Source organism: Mirounga leonina, unplaced genomic scaffold (assembly GCF_011800145.1).
Source record: "Mirounga leonina isolate KUSES-001 unplaced genomic scaffold, KU_Mleo_1.0 Mir_168, whole genome shotgun sequence".
NCBI classification, from domain to species: domain Eukaryota; kingdom Metazoa; phylum Chordata; class Mammalia; order Carnivora; family Phocidae; genus Mirounga; species Mirounga leonina.
Window position 1 is genome coordinate 352,235 of NW_023270426.1, and position 18,255 is coordinate 370,489.

At 58.8% G+C, this 18,255-nt stretch overlaps 1 protein-coding gene across 1 annotated transcript in view; it reads left to right on the forward strand.

Moving 5' to 3' along the window:
* COL23A1 (collagen type XXIII alpha 1 chain) overlaps positions 1-18,255 on the forward strand; it is a 308,363-nt gene that overhangs the window by 284,983 nt on the left and 5,125 nt on the right. The window contains exons 7-25 of the mRNA XM_035013904.1: positions 732-758; positions 2,073-2,099; positions 5,935-6,051; positions 6,860-6,895; positions 7,053-7,079; positions 7,522-7,548; positions 9,173-9,226; positions 9,749-9,811; positions 10,221-10,265; positions 11,562-11,639; positions 13,525-13,578; positions 14,206-14,250; positions 15,070-15,159; positions 15,949-16,011; positions 16,346-16,402; positions 16,618-16,644; positions 17,608-17,670; positions 17,757-17,810; positions 18,013-18,039. Coding sequence (XP_034869795.1) covers positions 732-758; positions 2,073-2,099; positions 5,935-6,051; positions 6,860-6,895; positions 7,053-7,079; positions 7,522-7,548; positions 9,173-9,226; positions 9,749-9,811; positions 10,221-10,265; positions 11,562-11,639; positions 13,525-13,578; positions 14,206-14,250; positions 15,070-15,159; positions 15,949-16,011; positions 16,346-16,402; positions 16,618-16,644; positions 17,608-17,670; positions 17,757-17,810; positions 18,013-18,039 — 981 coding nt within the window. The remainder of the gene's footprint in view (positions 1-731; positions 759-2,072; positions 2,100-5,934; positions 6,052-6,859; positions 6,896-7,052; positions 7,080-7,521; positions 7,549-9,172; positions 9,227-9,748; positions 9,812-10,220; positions 10,266-11,561; positions 11,640-13,524; positions 13,579-14,205; positions 14,251-15,069; positions 15,160-15,948; positions 16,012-16,345; positions 16,403-16,617; positions 16,645-17,607; positions 17,671-17,756; positions 17,811-18,012; positions 18,040-18,255) is intronic.

Here is an 18,255-nt window from a genome sequence, read left to right on the forward strand (position 1 = left end):
GATGGATGGATGGATGGATGGATGGATGGATGGATGGATGGATGGATGGGCAAATGGACTGATGAATGTTTAGATGAAAGGATAGACAGATGGATAGATAGATGAATGGGCTGATGAACAGATGGATGGGTGGGTGGATGGAAGGAAGGAAGGATGTTTGGACGGAAAGATAGTCAAATGAGGTAATGAATCAATAATTGTACCAACAGTCAGATGCATGATGGTTGAGCAGACAAGGAAGTGAGGAATGAATGAAAGAAGTGATTGAGGTGTTGCCAGATGATGTGTACTGTATTAGAGGATGGAGGAATGAACTGACCTCCTAGATGGACAAGTTGTTAAGTGAATGAACCAGCAAAACCATTATGGACTGAAGGGATAATGGACAGTTAGGGGGCAGCGGCTGCCGGGCACAGCAGGGGCTGAGCTGGAAGGGCTCTGCTCTCTGGGGGGAGTGACAGCACATGCGCCCCTACCCCAACTGAGAGGTCCCGGCGACCCTCAAGTCCCCTGCCTCCCTCATGCAGAGGACTGGGGTGTGGAGCTTCCTTGGGGCCAGCAAAGGCAGCCCTCATTAAAAGCAGACAGACTTACGTGTTTCCCCACCCAGCTACCCACAGCTCTGCTCAGCTTCACAGGCCCTTCTGCCCCCACAGCCTTAGGGAAGCCAGAAGGGGAGCCAGCCCAGTCCTCCTCGCTCATGCCTGTCTTTCTGCACCTTTTTTCTACAGGGACTTCCAGGCCCCAAAGGGGAAAAGGTAAGTGATGCTGGCAGCTGTCTAGTTGGGGATATGATGGACGCCAGAAACCTGCTCCCAAACCCCAGCTCCGGAGTGTGGCCCCAGGCACGTCACACCCCTCCTGGAGCCTCAGTTTCCCCATCTGGAAAGTGGGGCTAAGAGTTCCTCCCTCCTAATGATTACACGGCTTATGTTTAACAATTTCAAGTGCCCGGGGGGTGACATTGGAGTCCCACCCTCCACCGGAGAAAGACAAAACTCAAAGCACAGTCTTCCCAAAATAAGGAGTTTCCAAAGCAAGTAATCATGAAGGCGGGGGGGGGGGGGGGGAGGCAGGAGAGCCTGGTGGGGGGAAGAGTTGAACAGTCATTATAGATGGTATTCTTTGTGACGAGTGCATGCCCCCCCCAGGCAAACAGATGGCCAAGAGCTGCCCCTGTGATCTTTACAGCCCCTTGTGAGAAAGGCCTCCCTGGCATTCGGCATGAAATGTCACGGCAGACCCCTGGAGGGCTGGGACCTCCAAGTGCCACGGAAGGGAGGGGGCGAGAGGGGCCACCCGTGTGTCCCACTGTGGGATCAGAGCTAGGGAGGGGCCAGAGCAGATGCAGGTGTGGCAGGACGCTTCTAGGGAAGGGCTGGGTGAACCCCAGCCGCATCCACCCCAGCCCCCTGCTCTGATGTGCCCACTGAGGTAAGTAAGGGCGGCCAGGGTCCCCATCCACCCTCAGAGCTGTGCCGGGTACAGGAGCCAGGGCTCAGAGCATCCAGGTTTGCGTTAGGGCTCCACCACCAACTGCATGGCTTTCGATGGGTTGGCCGGCTCCGTGGGCCTCAGTTTCTCCATCTGTCAGTTAAAGCAATCTCACAGAGATTTCCTTCTCGTTGGCTCCGGCTGAACAAAGCAGAGGCTTTGAACTCAGAGAGAAATTGGCATCTTGGCATCCATCACGTCGTAACATCCTGCCCCAAAACTTGGTGACTTCAAACAATCAACCAGCCCTCACTGTGTCGAGGTTCCAGGATTCCAAGAGGACACGGTGGGAGCAGCTCGTCTCTGCTCCGCTGTGTCTAGGGACCGGCCCCAGACAACACAGCGCCTGGTTCCAAGCCCTGCGTGTGCTGGCTGTGTGACCTTGGGCTGGTTACTTAGCCTCTCTGTGCCTCAGTTTCCTCACTGGAAATGGAGATTAAAAATAGAGCCCACATGTTATGTTTGTTAGACTTGGGTGAGACTACGCATGTAAAGCACAGAGCACAGAGTAAATGCTCAATACATATGATAAAGTAATAATAGTAGCAGTGATCTGTCTTCCTGCTTCTTGTCTTTAGGGTGCACCCGGAGACCTTGGCCCTCGGGTAAGAGCTGACGCAAGACCCCCTCACCCGCCCCACACAGTTTGTGTTATCGTATAATAAGGCGTATCTAGCATTTCTTCTGGCTCCCTACACCTTACCGCACGGGCCCACGGTCTCTGCCCACCACCCACCGTCCGTCCTTCTGTGTGGTTTCACTTAAGTGGCCACAGGATGGAAGTCCCAGGGCTTCCTCCCAGTCCTACTTGTCACCATGGATGGGGAGCAGGGGAGACAGCAGGGCTAGCACTGGCCCCAGACCCGAGACTAACCTTCCTGAGGATGGCTGGCACCCCAGGAAGAGGGAAGGTTATGGGTCAGCAGCTGAGCTCAGCCACTTACCAGCCAAGTAACCTTGAGCGACTCACTTTCCCCTCTGTGACTCAGTTTCTCCAACTGTGGTGGGTGGGATTGACAGCCCCTGACCCAAGCTGCTGTGGCGAAGGTTCATTGCAGTCATAAACATGGGCATCCAGCACCCAGCATGGGGACAGTAGATCCCCTGGCCCTCAGTGTCCCCAAGGCCCAAGGGACCCAGAAGGGCCTCATGCCAAGCCTGGGGTCTCTTCAACGAAGCAGAGTACAGAGCCCGGGTGGGGTGGGCCCCACAAAGCAGATCTGGGCAGAGAGAGGGTCATGTAAGGGGCCCCAAAGGCATGCCGCCACCATTCCTACCACCACCGGGGTGGAGGCCTGACTGCACTAGAGGGGTGTGCTCCCAGGGGTTTTCAAGGTTATGGGTGGAAATTGTAGTGGGTGAGCGAGTCCCCCCAGCCTGCCTCTGTAAGCCCTAGAGGCAGGGATGGAGCAGGGCTGAGAGGTGGGCACTGTGGATGGGGGATGGGAAGGGAAAGCAGCTGCAGGACCAGGTGTGGGCAGGGTCCCAGTCCCAGCTCTGCAGCCTCACAGCTCCGAGCCTGCTTTGTGCACCAGGCCAGGAGGGCCCACATCACAGATGGTCACAAGCAGGAGCTGAGAGCCCCGGCTGGCCACGCTGATCTTCTGAAAAGGGGGTGCCCACGTCTCAAAAGACTAGAACTCCCCCAGCCCGGGAGTCACGAGACATCCTTTCCAAAGCCCTTCCTCCGCCCTTCATGGGTGTCCCCTCGTTGTCCCAAGGTTCAAGCCACCTCCAAAACAACCTCCGCCCTTGAGAGTTCCGGGGCTTAAAACAGCAACGTGTCACTGTCCCACACGACCCTGTGGGCTGGTGGGGGGATCTCGCTCATCGAAGGCAGAGGCTGCTGGGCCTGCAGCCCAAGACAATGGCACCCTCCCTTGGCCTCGGTCGGTGCGGCTGTTGGCTGGGAGCTCAGCTGGGGGGATCTCTGTGCTTCAGGGCTTCTCCCAGTGTGGCAGTGGGCCTCCCAGAGGGGCATCCCAAGACTAGCATTCCAGGAGGCTGGAAGCGTACCTGCCAGGCCAGTTAAGAGCCTGGCAGGCCTTACTTCTTCAGCATCCTGTCCGTCCCATCAGTCACGGGGCCCATCCAAAGTCAAGGTGGAGAGAGAGGAACAGGCCCCCAGCTCTTGATGGGGTGTGGTGGGTGGGACCCCATTGCAAGGGGCCTGTGGGATGGGAACGAGCATAGTGGCCACCTTTGGAGAACATAGTCTGCCTCTCCCGGTCGCTGGTCTGGGTGAAGTGGCTTTGCCCTCAGAAACAGCCTTGTCCTTTCCTAAGTCACCCTTTCTGCCTTCCTGACCACACAACCTGTTTGCTGGCCAGATGGTTTTCCCACAGCTCAATCCAGGCTTTATAAGTAGAGACCATCATGGGTACAGTCGCCGCATCTTCAAGGCGTGTCCGGGCCTGCTGGTTTGCGTGCTCCCTTGACTCACCCCTGCATTTCCAGGGTTAGACCTCAGCCAGCCGATCCCAGTGCACATACAAGGCCAGCCTCGTGTCCCAAGTCATTCAAGGCCAAGCCTACAAACCTCTGCTGGGGCCTGCTCAAGTGTCGAAACCCATTTTCCTCCTCATTAAGTAGAGTCCGGCCAGTGGTGCCCATCGTGGGGCCCTGGGCTGTGGAGGGAACAGCGGGGAATGGGGTATCTTCCAAGTCTTCCTGACACAGCATCAAATGGAAGAGGAATTACCCACCACCATCCCCACCCGCGCCTGGGCTAGCTAACCAAACTGTCGGTTTTCTTTACTTTGGACTGGAGTCATGGCCTCTGCGTCGGGACCCTGAGTGGTGGACACTGAGAGCCTCGGTTAATTCTTTAATTGGGGGAAACAAATGAACTGTGTCTGAAAGTCCAGTTGGCCAGAAAGGTGAACCTTCACATCATGGGATCCAGGGATTAAAAATGCATCCAAAAGGCATCGCTTGCCTCAGTGGCCAGAAGAGGTGCTGCCTTTCTTAGCTCTGTAACCCTGGGGAGACAGTTACCCTCTCTGTTCCCGACTGCTCCATCTGTAAAATGGGTCCATAGCAGGGCCTTGGCCAGGTGGTCGCAAGGGTTGGGCGAGCCAGCTTCCGGAGAGGTCAGTGCTGGGCACGCAGCGGGGGCTACCTCCACAAGAGGCTTCCTCCTTTCCTGTCCACGGGAAGTTTGGGGGCTGCTGTCGTGGTGAGCCAGCCGAGCCCCATGACTATGCTTGGTGCCAGTGCTGGGCGGGAACCACGGAGGCCACAGAAAGCACCAGTGGCGCTGTGGTTCCCCCATCCTTGCAGCTGGGACCACGAGGTGAGGGCTCCGGCTGCCTGAGGTCTGACCCCATACTAACACCGGGTCCTCGAGTCGGGGACAGGCTGCTGCATGACTGAGACTTTGTGGCCTTTCGTTGCTCTTTTTTTTTCAACTTTTTATCTTGAGATAACTGTAGGTTCACAATTAGTTGTACGAAATGATCCCCCATGCACCTGTCCTCCACGTTCCCCCGATGGTGACATCCGGCCTCCCCCGGAGTACAGTCTCACCACCAGGAAATTGGCACAATCCACCTGCCCCATTCGGAGCTCAGCCATTTTGCCCATCTGGGTGTGCTTAAGTCTGGGCGACGTCATCACGCTCAGGAGATTCCAGTGACCACCGCACGAAGATCCCTTGTGCTGCTACAGTCGCCCATCCCTACCCCCGCCCCGGGCAGCCACTGACCCACGCTCCATCTCTGTGATCTTTCCGTGTCAGCCGTGTGGTGTATTTGCAGCCATAGAGTATGGTCACCTTGTAAGATCGGCTTTTCTCACTCAGCAACATTCCCTCAAGATGCATCCGAGTCGTTGTAACATGGCTGTGCCTCCTCGTTCCTTTCCATTTATTGCCGAGCAGGGCTCCGTGACAGGGCTGTAGCCCCGTCCCTTAACCATCCACCCACGGAAGGACAATTTGGGTTGCTTCTAGTTTGGGGCCGTTACACCTAAGAGCTGCTGTGAGGATTTGCGTGAGTTTTCATCTCTCTGGGTAAGTGCCCAGAAGCGCACCTCCAGCACTGAATAAAGTAGGAGCTGACCAACGAGGAGGGTCCTTCAGGACGTGTGCCGCCCCCTTTCCAGGAAGAAGGGGGCTGGTGGGGCCCACATGCTTCACTCCCGCACCCAGCGTGTCTCATCTCTCAACGAAACACCAGAGCTGGGCTCCGGGCACTAAGGGCTGGGAAGATGGCACATCCCTTGGAGTGTAGAAGGTCCTGTTAGCCTTTTACGCCAAAGTACAGGGACCTGTCCCTTCCTGCGGCCGCCAAGAAGCAGGGAGAAGCCCAACACTTTGCTCTGAGCTCACCAAGGGCTGGGGAAGAGAAGGCATCGGGCCGTCCATCTGCAGAGGCTCCTCTCTGGAGACCAGAGCCCCTTCCCTCCCCCTCACAGTAAGCCAGGACCCATCTCTTCCAGGGAGACCAAGGGCGAGATGGAGCTGCTGGGCCTCCGGGACCCCCTGGACCTCCTGGGGCCCGGGGCCCTCCTGGAGACACAGGAAAAGATGGCCCCAGGGGAGCACAAGGCCCTGCGGTAAGAGAGGGCACAGAGGTGGAATACCCCTGTCCCCAGTCCAGACCCAGACCCATGCCGCACCCCAACCCCAGCCAACCCAGACACCTGCCACACTCCAGCCTTATACCTCATGCCGTTTAAGACCTTGACCCCAAACTCATTCCCAAATCCTGGTCCGCACCCTCATTTCTGGCTAGTATCCAGACTCTACCTCTGACCCCTGCACTCTGACCTGACTCCAAGCCCAACTCTTACCCTCCACCCTAACCCCAAATACAACCAGAGACCCTAAACCTGACCTTGGTTGCAATTTTAGTCGCATTCCTAACCCTAACCCTGAGACCCATATGGGGGCGCTTCCTCCCCAGATTTTACGCCCCACCCCCTCCGCCAGCTCTGGCTCTCTCTCCTTCTCTTTCCCTCCCTCCCTCCAGTACTAACTAGTTAGGCTCAGTTGTCCTCCTATAGTTCTACCCAGAGCCTGGAGGCCAGACTCCGTGGTACTACCCCTTCCCCTACTGCAGGGACTCAGGCCTGTCCTTCCCATCCCACGCAGAGCCAGCTCTGCCACCAGACTGCCACCAGGGTCCGCTCTCAGGGCAGCCAGCTACTCAGATGGCTCATCCATTCCTATTCACGTTGGGCACCTAACTCCCCGAGCCTCAACATTCTCATCTGCAAAGTGGGAACAAGAACTCATGAAACGAGAGACTGCTTGCAGCCCCAGCCCAGGGCCTGGCACGGGGAGTGGGCTCTGTTAACCGGGGATTCCCTGCGTCCCCTCATCCCCTGCGTCCCCTCAAGAGGTTCTCTTCTGCCTCCTCAGGGTCCCAAAGGAGAGACTGGACGGGACGGCGAGATGGTCAGTATCCAGGGCATTTGGGGAGGCCGGCCCTCGACACAGGGCATCAGGCCTGGCCTCTGGCACTTGGTATCACCCTCTGTACAATGAAGAAGAGGAGGAGGCCCAGAAGCAGCCTTCAGGACCCCATTTAATACTTTTTCTTCTCTTGTTCCAGGGCCTGAAGGGACCCCCAGGGCCCAAGGTGAGTACTCCTCACTCCCTGTCCCCTCCCTGTCCGCTGCCCCAGGCCTGGGAGGGATGGGCTCACCTCACCTCCCCTACCCCACAGGTCAGCTCTTTTCTTCTCTGCCTGCTGGGGTGGGGGGTGGAGCTGGGCTCTGCCCCGAAGGAGAAGGGCTTTCCTTGCTTTCTTCCTCATCTCAGAAACACCCCCTGGAGACTGGGACGTCACATCCCCACTTGCAAGAGCAGTGACTTGCCCAGGGTCATTCAGCGTGGGGGGAACCTGGTCAGGAGTGGAGTCCAGGACTGTCAGCCCCACCCACCATCCATGTGCACCTCTCTGGGGGGCCGGGATCTCTTGGCTGTACCCGGTCATCAAGGCCACTTCTACCAGAGCAAGTGGTCTGGTGTCTGGGCCATGCTCTGATCTCTCTCTTGCATCCCCCTGCTTCCCCCCTCAGGGTGAGCCCGGCATTCCTGGAAAGAAGGTGAGGGGGGCCCCCAGGAGGGGCTTTTTGGTGGGTGTGTGGGAAGTGGCTGGGGAGACGGGCAGGGGCTCCCCATGGGGCAGGGCCAGGGGCTGGCCACAGGGAAGTCCTCACCAGACCCAAGCCCTCACTGTGGATGACTGCTCCGTCCTCTGTGTCTGAAGTCCGATTTCGTTTATTCACTACTTATTCGCGCATTCTTTCCTTTCCGCAAACACAGCAAATTTATTCCCACTTCAGGGGTCTGGACAGTGGTTCTCAGAGTGTGTTCCTGGGACCAGCTAGTATCAGCATCACTGGGGGCTTGTTAGACGGGCACATTTCGGGGCCGACCTCAGAGCCACCTAGTCAGAGACACTAGGGGTGGGCCACTGGGATGTTGTGATTTATAATAAATCCATATTTGGTCTCAGTCCTCTGGTTTCTGGAGCAGAGCTCCTAAAACCCTTGGAATGTCCTGGGTGATGAACCTGATTTGAAGGGGTCTATTGTTATGTTAATGAGGCGACTTTGAGGACACACACCCACCCCCCAGGATGGGGGCTCGTTGCCTAGAGAAACAACCACATGATTGGAGGGTTGGAACTTTCAGTCCTGGTCACCAGCCCTCCAGGGAGGGGCTGGAGGTTGAACCAATTTCACCAGTGGCCAGTGATTTCATCACTCACACCTATGGAATTAAGCCTCCATAAAAACCCAAAAGGATGGGGTTCTGAGAGAGTCCGGGTGGGTGAACACAGGGAGATTTGGGGAGAGCAGCATGCCTGGAGAGGTCACAGATGCTCCACGCCCCTTCCCCATACCTTGCCTGCTGCATCTCTTCCATCTGGCTGTTCCTGAGTTCTGTCCTTTATAATAAATTGGGAATCTAGTAAGCAGAGTGTTTCCCTGAATTCTGTGAGCCGCTCTAGCAAGTTAATGGAACCCAAGGACGAGGTGGTGGGAATCTTCAGTCTATGGCGGGTTGATCTGTAACACAAGTGAGAGCCGGCTTACTCCTGGTTCCCCGGAGTGGGCTGGGGGGCCAGGGCAGTCTTGTAGGACTGGGCCCTTAACTGGTGGGATCCGACGTTCTCTCCAGGTAGACAAGTATCAGAATGGTGGTACGCACTCAAATTTGGGAACCACTGGCCTGGGGTGATCTCCCCCCACCCCATCCCTTGCCAGGTCTCCAAAAAGCTGTCCCCTCTCCCAGGTGACCATCCCTCTCAGTCCCTCCATCCTGCCACCCTCTTACACTCTCTTCCCAGCACTGCTTCTACCTCCTGGCCTGGCCCTAGGTGTTTATCTGGACATTTCTTTGCCCTCAGGCCTCTCTCTCCCCCACTGAGCAGGGACCCTGCCTGCCTGGCCCACAGACGGTGCTCACGGTGCTCACAAGCTATGTGTTGACTGAAGGAACGAATCCCCTCCCCTCCACCTACCCACCCCTTCCTTCGGTGCACCCCTGCTGACGCGTGCTCTGGGCTGGCCCCAGGGAACCTGCCCCACCCGTCCCCACCCAGTGTGACCAGGGCTGGGGCCAGCAGAGGGCTGGGGGGGGGGGGGGGGGGGGCAGGGGCGGAGACAGCCAAAGCAGGTCTGCCCAGGCCTGAGGGCTGCACCTCAGCTGCTCTCTCCTCAGGGGGATGACGGGACGCCAAGCCAGCCAGGGCTCCCTGGACCCCCAGGCCCCAAGGTAGGTACCTGTGCCTCCCCCACAGGGCCCCCTGCCTCACACCTCCCTCAGTTCCCATCGGTCTGGTGAGGCCCCCGGCTGACCCTTTCACAGTGGGGGGGGCACCTGCTGATGCCCAGGGCAGGCCAGAGAGAGACCAGGGGAGGCCCCGGACCCCACTTGACACCAGGTGGGGCATCCCATCCAGCCATTTGCCTCCCCGCACATCCTCAGGCCCTCCTAGTTCCCATCTCAGGTGGCCCCCACTCTATCCTGTCCCCCAGCTAGGACCAGGATATCATCCTTGCTTCCCCAGACCATGGAGACTGCCAGCCTGCCTCCAAAATATCTCCAGAGCCCCTGAGGGGCCCTAACTATACGCCAAGACCCAGACCAGAGAAGGTGGTGTGGTCCAGAGTCCCATCTCCTCTCAACCCCAGGGGGGCTCAGGCGTGTTCCCCAAGAAGCTCTCAAAGCCACGAGGCCCAGGCAGCCCCCAGCCTGCACCTGGCCCTCACTCAGCTGTGAATGTCTCTGTTACAGGGCGAGCCAGGGAACGTGGGGCCTCGAGGAGAAAATGGTGTGGACGGCGCCCCAGGTCCAAAGGTGCCTTACAGTGCGCGGCTCAGACCAGTGCCCCCATCCTGGGGTGAAACTGGGGAGTCCTGGGAGGGCATGGGCCTAGGGGCCTCGTTCCACAGGCAGTCAGAGGCTGGCCAGAGGGGGTGGCCACAGGTTTGGGTGAGTGACAAGCCTCCACCAAGCTCAGCCATGTGGCTAAATCACCTTGTAGCCAGGGGCGCCAGGGTCTCCCTCAGTGGCCCATCTCTACACACCATGGGGCCAAGGAGGCTCCCACAGGCCCTCCTTCCAGGATCCCTGTTCCTGGGGTGTCGGCCATGTACATTGGTCCCTTGGGGCTCCAGCACGTGGGCCCTGCGCTTTTTGGTGACTTGGAGACTGGAGGGGCATGGGGCGGCCGTGCGCACATGGCTGCAACCTCACGTCTCCACAGGGAGAGCCTGGCCCGCGAGGCGCCGATGGAGTGTCAGGACTGCGGGTAAGCAAGTCTCCCCTCTGGGCACACCGAGGGGACCCACGGGCCGGGTTCTTCAGAAGGCCCTGTCCCCCGGGGAGGCCCCAGGGGAGCAGTAGAGTCCCAGGAAATGGGAGTCTTTTTTTAATAATCATTCATTAGCGATTTAAAAAAAAATTTTTTTTTAATCTCACAATACCTGCTTTTGGTAAAACGTTCAAATACACACGTGCGAAAGCAAGGCCTCCCCAGGTGAGTGTTAGCCCTCCCAGAGTCTTGTCTTCTCATATTCAAGCACAGACCTCCAATGCGCCACCTGGGGAGGGGGGAACCTTCCCCCTGTGGGGGGCCTTGCCCCACCTTGAGGTTCGCTCCTCTCTCCAGACCCACAGCCTCCCCAGCTGGTCTCTGATCTTTTGTGACCTTTTGTGACCAGCCGCTATCAACCCACCTTTTTAAGTCAACATCCGGGATCCTGTTCTCTCTGCTCGGTGCCCTCATGCTCCCGGAGGCTGCTTTTCTCCTCGGAAAAAACAAGGTCACGCAGGTGGCCAGGGCTGGATGAGGCACTGGCTGTGGGATTCTGTGTGATCATGACCGAGGAGGCTGCTGGCAGCGGAGGCCCTGGCCCCTGAGCAGAGCGCTGCCCTCCCCTCACAGTGGGCCCCCGCAGAGAGCAGCCTGGGGCTCGGAAAGGAAGGGCGGGGCCGGCAGCCGAGCACGTGCGGGCGGGGACAGGTGGGCGGGGACACGTGCGTTCTCAGACAGAGCATGCAGGCCCGGGTGGACGTGTGCTCGTTGCGAGTGCGTGGCGTGCACAGCCTCGACCAGAGCCTAGGAGTCAGGGGCACAAGGCCAAGATCCAGCTGGGACAGTTGCACTTGGTCTACACAGTGTCTGGGCGTTTGGGGGAGTGTGTTGATTTTTGCGCCTTTGTTGGCCGACATTTAAAAATCAAAAGAGATTAAAAATCGGAGAACTCCGGGATAAGACCTCAGGGGACTTCAAGTCCCACGCAAAAGGCAGCCAGACCCATTGTGGGCAGGTTCCTCCGTTGGCTCTAGGCCTCCCTCCCCGCTTTCCTCCGGGATGCCTGCTGCCTGGGCCCTGGAACGCTCTCTCAGGGACTGGGGTGCCGGTGGCCATGTAGATTCCAGAGGATGAACTCGCGGGGGTCCCATCGGGTTAGAGCTGAGCCAGCACACGGCACACGGACCTTCCTTCGTGGGGGTCAGGTTCCTAGGGTCCCTGGTTGAGATACAGACGCGGCTGCCAAGGCTCTGCCCTGAAATTCTTACTTTCTCTTTTCCTCTGCCTCAGGGTCCCCAGGGCCTCAAGGGCGAGCAAGGAGACACAGTGGTGATTGACTACGATGGCAGGATCCTGGATGCCCTTAAGGTAGTTTCCTGGCAGGAGCAGGATACATCCTGGTTCTTTTCCGAAGACAACCACATACTTTGCATATCAATCCTGCATTTCTTTGGGGGGGGGGGATTTTAGCACAAAGACCCCAGCTTCACCAGGTGCGCCCCAATAAGGAAATCAGGGCTATGCTGAGCCCCCCCATGGATGCTAAGAGCTGCCGTGAATATGGCTTATGTGGCCCCGAGCTCCCCAGAGGCCAAAGCAAAAAGGGAAGCTCCCCGCTCACGGGCAGGAGACAGAGCCTTTCCTGATGTCCGGTCTCCGCAGGACCTCCTGGCACCTTCCTGGGGAACACAGACTGGAGGGCTAGGTCTTCTAGTAGCTGTTGGGGTGGGGGGATGACAGCAGCCCCGCCTGCCCCCAAGGAGCCTCAGGAGATGCGCGGCCACTGAGCCCTGCCCGGTGGCCGACAGACTTGGGACCCATCCCCCGTAGGGAGAGGGGTTGGGTGCAAGCCACTCACGACTCCCGAGGAAGGGAGCTCGGGAGGGCGAGGGGCAGGCATCAGAGACCAGACTGGGCCCTCGGCACCTGACCCCACCTGAGCTCCATTCCAGTTCTCTCCCACAGGCCTCGGGGAAGTACAAGCTGATGGTAACTGTGGCCCACCCCAGGCCTGCACGGTGTGGTGTGGTGTGGTGTGGCGTGGCGTGGCCCGAGGGCATGCACAGGCATGGTGTGTCCAGGCCCTGCTTGGAGAAGCAGCCTGAGTGCAGGGAGGCAGGAGGAAGATTCTGGATGCCAGATTGGAATGATGCCTCCAGCCGATGGGCAGTGGGCTGCCACAGTTGGTTCTTGAGCCAAGAAGTGGGGTTCACAATACATATTGTGGGGTGTCTGGGTGGCTCCATCGGTTAAACGTCTGCCTTTGGCTCAGGTCATGATCTCAGGGTCCTGGGATTGATCCCCGAGTTGGGCTCCCTGCTTCTCCCTTTCCCTCTGCCCCTCCCCCTGCTTGTGCACTCTCTCTCTCTCTCTCTCTCTCACTGTCAAATAAATAAATAAAATCTTTAAAATATATATATACACATACATATTGTGGGCAGGTTAGCTGAGGAATGGCATGGAAGGTGAATAAAAGTGGGTGTGGGGGCAACTGGAGGCAGGGAGGCCATGGCGGGGTGGGGGTGGGCTCTGGGCCTGGGTGGGAGAATGGAGGAAGATAGGAAGACCAGAGATGTCTCCATGGAGGTGCCAGCAAGGAGGGCACAGGTCGCTGGGAGGAGGGGCTGGGCGGGGTGCAGCCTTGAGGAGGGGCACAAGTCTGGAGGGCGACGATGAGCCACGGTGGGCAGGTGGTTTGTGGGAAGCCTGGGCCAGAGCGGGAGCTTGGGAGCGGGGTCAGACCTAGAGATGCTGCAGGTGCCATCCCTTACCCAGGACTCTCCAGCACTAGCAGACAGCCGGCAGCAGAGCCGATGGGCAGAGCTCACGGGAGGGACAGAGAGGGCAGTGCTGGGCCACCGTCAGGGATAACATTGTTAGCTGGCCTTGAATGCCAAAGGGGATTTATGCTTGCTGCATGCAAGAGGCCATAGGGAGCCATCGCAGGATCTTGAGCAGGGGAGTATTGTGAAGAAATCTATATTTGGGGGATACTAGCTCTGAAGGTAGGGGGAACCTGGACCCACTGTGGCAGTGGACACCGTGGTATCCCACCCGGTCCCTGGTGCCACCTCCCTGCCCCCCCCCCCGCTGCAAGACAGGAGTCGGGGGACTGGGTGGGAAGCAGGCTATGAGGACCCTCAACCTGTTGCAGGCCAGCCTGACAGAGCCCTGGCCCCTGGGGGGAAGGGGTGAGCCAGCAATGCGGGGGAGGACCTGCGTAAACACTGACCAGCTTGACTTTCACATACAGGGTCCTCCCGGGCCACAGGGGCCCCCAGGCCCACCTGGGATCCCCGGAGCCAAGGTGAGTTCACAGGCCTGTTGTGTGGCCCCCTCCAAGCCCCTTAACTCCAGCGCCCACCTCCCCTCTCCTCTCTGCCATGCTCACCCTCTTCTCTCCTGGCATCCTGGCCCAGCTCCTGGGGGCTCAGAGAACGTGGCCCCGCTCCTTCCTAACCAAGCTGGATGCCTTGCTCCCAGCCCTAGCTCCTCCCTGGAAGCCCCAGTCACACGCGTAAGCCCTCGTGACGTCCCCAGGTCCCATAGATGGCAGACATAGCCGTTCTCATGGCCAGTACACATTGTTTACCGCCTGCCTGCGTGGCTCAGGAGACATGGAAATCGCAAGATCTGGTCCCGGCCATTGCCCTGGGCTGTGTGGCCTGCAACGAGTCATTGGATCCCCCCCGAGCCTCAGTTTCCCAAGCTGTAACTTCCCAGACTGTAAATTATAGCCCTGGTCTGCATCTGCCCAGAGGAGCTGAGGAGGGTGCTGCGCACCCAGTGGGCACCTTCCTGGACCCCACCCACTTCAGGGATCCAACCCAGGGACATCGTGCTGATCGGGGAGAGGAGGCAGCCCAGCCACAAGGCCCTCTTGGGGCTCAACCACGGGACACCGTAACCTCTATTGCTTTCTGTTCCCTTCCAGGGCGAGCTGGGATTGCCTGGTGCCCCGGGAATCGACGGAGAGAAGGTCTCTGGGCCTTTCGTTTGCTTGGTGATCCTGGTGCCTAGTGGTGGGCTGCGTGTGTGCATGTGTGTGCGTGCATACATGTGTGTGTGTGTGTGTGTGCGCGCGCAGAGTTAGAGGCCACAGGACAGAGTACGCTGCCTGGGCACACGTCCTGGTTCTGCCCTTAGGCCTCGGGCAAGCTGCTCACTTTCTGGCAGCCTCAGATCCTCATCTGGAGGGGAGGATGGTCACAGTTGTAAGACTTACGTAATTGTGTGTGTGGAAAACACAGAGCAGTGTGCGGGGCGCAATCTAGGGAAGAGTCTTCAAATGCTAGCTAATGTCGTTCCCCTTACCCTGGGTCCTATGAGTATTGCTGTAAGTACACACCTGTGTGTCCCCCCACACACAGCACAGTGTCAGGGGCATCACTGGACACTCATGGCGGTGGCTTTAGGGCCGCGTCTTGGACGTTCCATGATTGGCTGGGAGAGAGAATGAGTGGCCGGAAGGGGCACTGGGTGGATGGTTGGTTGTACGTGGGGGCTGCGGGCTCCCGGTGCAGGTTCCTGAGATGCGAGGTCAGGGTTGACCCCCACCAAGCTCTGTAAGCGCCCCTGCAGGGGCTGCCCAGTCCCACTCCCTCCACCCCTCCCCCCTTGCACCCCTGTCTTCATCCAGGCCCCTCGGTGCATTCACCGCCTGGGCCAGAGGCAGGGACCCAGGATGAAGACGTAGGGGTGGGGGTCTAGCCTGGCCAGGACTAAGCTCTGGGGACCCTCTGGGGGAAGGGAACATAGCTGCTGAGTTCTACCAACCCCTTGTTCTTGTGGCTCGCAGGGTCCCAAAGGAGCCAAAGGAGACCCGGGAGAGGCTGGGCCGACCGGACCCAAAGGGGAGGTGGGCGAGATGGGCCTGTCGGGCCTCCCGGTAGGTGGCTGCGTGGGCCCCACCCCACTCTGCCCCCGGTGGGGTTCCAGGGCCAATGTGTGCCCACAACAGCAGCTGCGGGGGGGGGGGGGGGCACCGCTGGGGCCCTGCCAACTCCACCTGGCCCAGGGGCACCGAGCCTTGGAAAGAAAGCTCGGACTCAGCCCTCGCTGCTTGGTCTTCTGAGCCTCTGTACACGGACCTACCGCCTACCTCCCAAGGCCTTCGCAAAGGTGGCACAAAGGGTGGTTAGAGCCCACCCTGACTGCTCAAGTTTGCATCCTGCTCTGTCCCCTGCTGGCTCTGGAAGCCTGCACGAGTGTCCTGACCTCCCTGGGCCTTGGTTTCCCCACCTCTAAAATGGGGATGATAACCTCCTCCCACTCACGAGGGCCTGCCCAACAGGGCTGAGAGTGGTGGCTGGCCACATGATAAAATACCCACCATCATAGTCATTGTGGCTGGACAGAAAGAGCTGTGGGTTCAAGTGGCCAGCAGGGGCCCCCTCTTCGCATCTGATGTCCATCCATGGGGCTCCCTCAGCTAGAGAGCTGGGTGCCCCCTTGCCCCCCAGGAAATAATTTATACAGCTGTCAGTGTGCTCTCCAAACACCCACTTGCTGGGCACCCAGCGCGTGTCACCAATTTAGGGGCAACTGCTTCAAGCTGCAAAGGCCAACTCATCGTTGCTGCTGGAGGCCTCATGGGGAAGGCAGGGGAGGTGCTGACCACCGTGGGTGGTGGGTCTGGTGATGGGCAGAAAGGGCTGAAGGCCAGGCTGTCCTACAGGGCACCGATGGTCGCAAGGGCGAAAAGGGAGAGTCGGCATCTGACAGCCTACGGGAGAGTCTGGTAAGGGGGGCTGCTGAGGACCAGGGTCTCCCCTCAATGCCTGGCCCAGGGGCCCCAAACCTTGGGACAGAAAGGCCACCTTTCTGTGGGCAGCGAGGGAGGGGGAAGGGGGCACCTCGGGCTATGTCCTCCAACTGAGGCCCGTCTGAGAACCCCAAAGGCCAGCCCCTGGGCCCCCCACCAGGCAGTGCCCTTCTGGAGAGACTCAGCCCAGTGGCTCAGGGCCCAGCACCACCCTGCCAGGAGTGCTCATCTGATGCCCAGTGCGTTCAAGCGTGGACGAGTGAGGTATGACGGGGCGGGGGTGACTAACCCATCTCTGACTGCTTCCTAGGCCCAGATCATAGTGGCGCCGGGGCCCCCCGGCCCACCTGGTCCCCCAGGCCCCATGGTAAGAACGTTTGGTGTGAAGTAGCTGAGATATGCAGGGGTGGTGAGCCCAGGCCTGGAGCTGTGACCCAGGGGAGGACAGGATTTCCGGTGGGGAGGGGACACATCAAGCAATATGGGAGAGCCTGGGTCTGGGCTTGGGAGTCTGCAGAGGTCAGGGCCACGGGGCCAGTGAGTGGCCTATAAGCCTTTGTGACCACTCTCCTCCTCCTCCAGGGCCTTCAGGGAATCCAGGGTCCCAAGGTAAGTTCTGGAAACCCCTCTACTCACTGCAGATGCCCAGCCTGGATAGTTCCAGAAAGCCTTGCTAATGAGCAGTGAGAGCCCTGCACTTGGCCCCAAACCAGCTCTGTATTATCCCAGGGCCTGAACATTCTGAATCCCCTGGAGCACAACCTCCCTGATGTCCTCGGAGCTGGTGCCCCCTAGCCCTACACTGGGACTCTGTACTTTCACCCTGTCCCTCTGCCCGAGCCCTCATCTGCAGCCTCTGCCTCCTTGTGCCACGCCCCCATTCTGTACACGCTTCCCCCCTGCCCCCTACGCACAGAGCTGTCTCTCAACTGCCCACAGGCTGGACATGAAGTCTTGGGTTTGGTGTATATTACATAATGTCATGATCTCTGCTCTTAAATTAAAACCGTGAGTGTGGTCTGCCCATGTGCCCCGTGTGGGGGAGGCCAGCTGGCTTCACAGCTTGCTAGGTCTGGTTTCTCTTCCACTCACTCTGGGGGAGAGTACATCTCTGATTCCCCAGCCCAGAGGCCAGCGGGACTCAGACATGAATCCCACAGCCGAGCGGGGCCAAGCACATGGCCCGACCAGATGTGCTGCTTCTGGTTCTGTTTGGCCCCACGGCCCTCCCGAGGTCGTGTTTAGAAGAGGCAGCTGCTGTCAGGGATGAGGTCCAAGGCTGGGGCTCAGAAACCCGACGGGTCTTCAGCCTTGCTGCTTCTTGGCTGTGCGTCTGGACCTGTCCCTGCCCCTCGCTCTGCCTGTCTTTACTCATCTGTGAAATGGGTGTGAGGGAGCCCATGTGTGGGTTCTGGTTACTGTTTGTACTGGAAGGAAGCTGGGGTCAAGCCCGTGAGAGCCTGGTGTCCATTCTGCCCTGCACTCCCCAGCTCACACTGAGGCCCCAAGCTTTCCTGTCCTGCTGTCTGTCTGAGCCCTTCCCCCTGACCGATGTCTCCTCTTTGCTTCCAGGGCTTGGATGGAGTAAAGGGAGAGAAGGGTGTGTTGGGTGAGAGAGGCCCCAGCGGCCTGCCTGTGAGTGTCATGAGCCTCGTTTATCCCTCTGGGGCACTAATTCCTGTAACTAATTCCTGTAATTGACCCATTCCTTTTCCACCCAGGGGCCAGCTGGCCCGCCAGGCCTTATCGGGCTGCCAGGAACCAAAGGAGAGAAGGTAATGACCTTCCTTTAATGCCTACCAAGTATGGCTGCACGTTTACGGTGTCACTCGGTCTTGGGGACTCAACCCCCTGCACTACACCATCCCAGAGCCAGAAATCAGGCTTGTGGACAACTCACAAGGCTGAACATCCCAGCAGTAGTGCTCCCAACACCCCCTCCCTGGCCCCTTACATGTCCTCTTTGTCTCTCTTCAGGGAAGACCTGGGGAGCCAGGACTAGATGTAAGTATCTCATCGTTCACAGTGATCAGGCTCTTCTTGTGTGTAGCTTCTGCCCTTGCACTGACCGTACAGTAATCTGATCTACTGGGCTTGGATGTGACCCCCTTCCTCAGGGCTGGGACTCCCAACTGACTGGTTTCCTCTGGGTCCCCAGTGCCAAGTCTAGTTCACAGCCCAGAGTAGGTACTTGATGGGTGGATGGATGGATGGATGGAT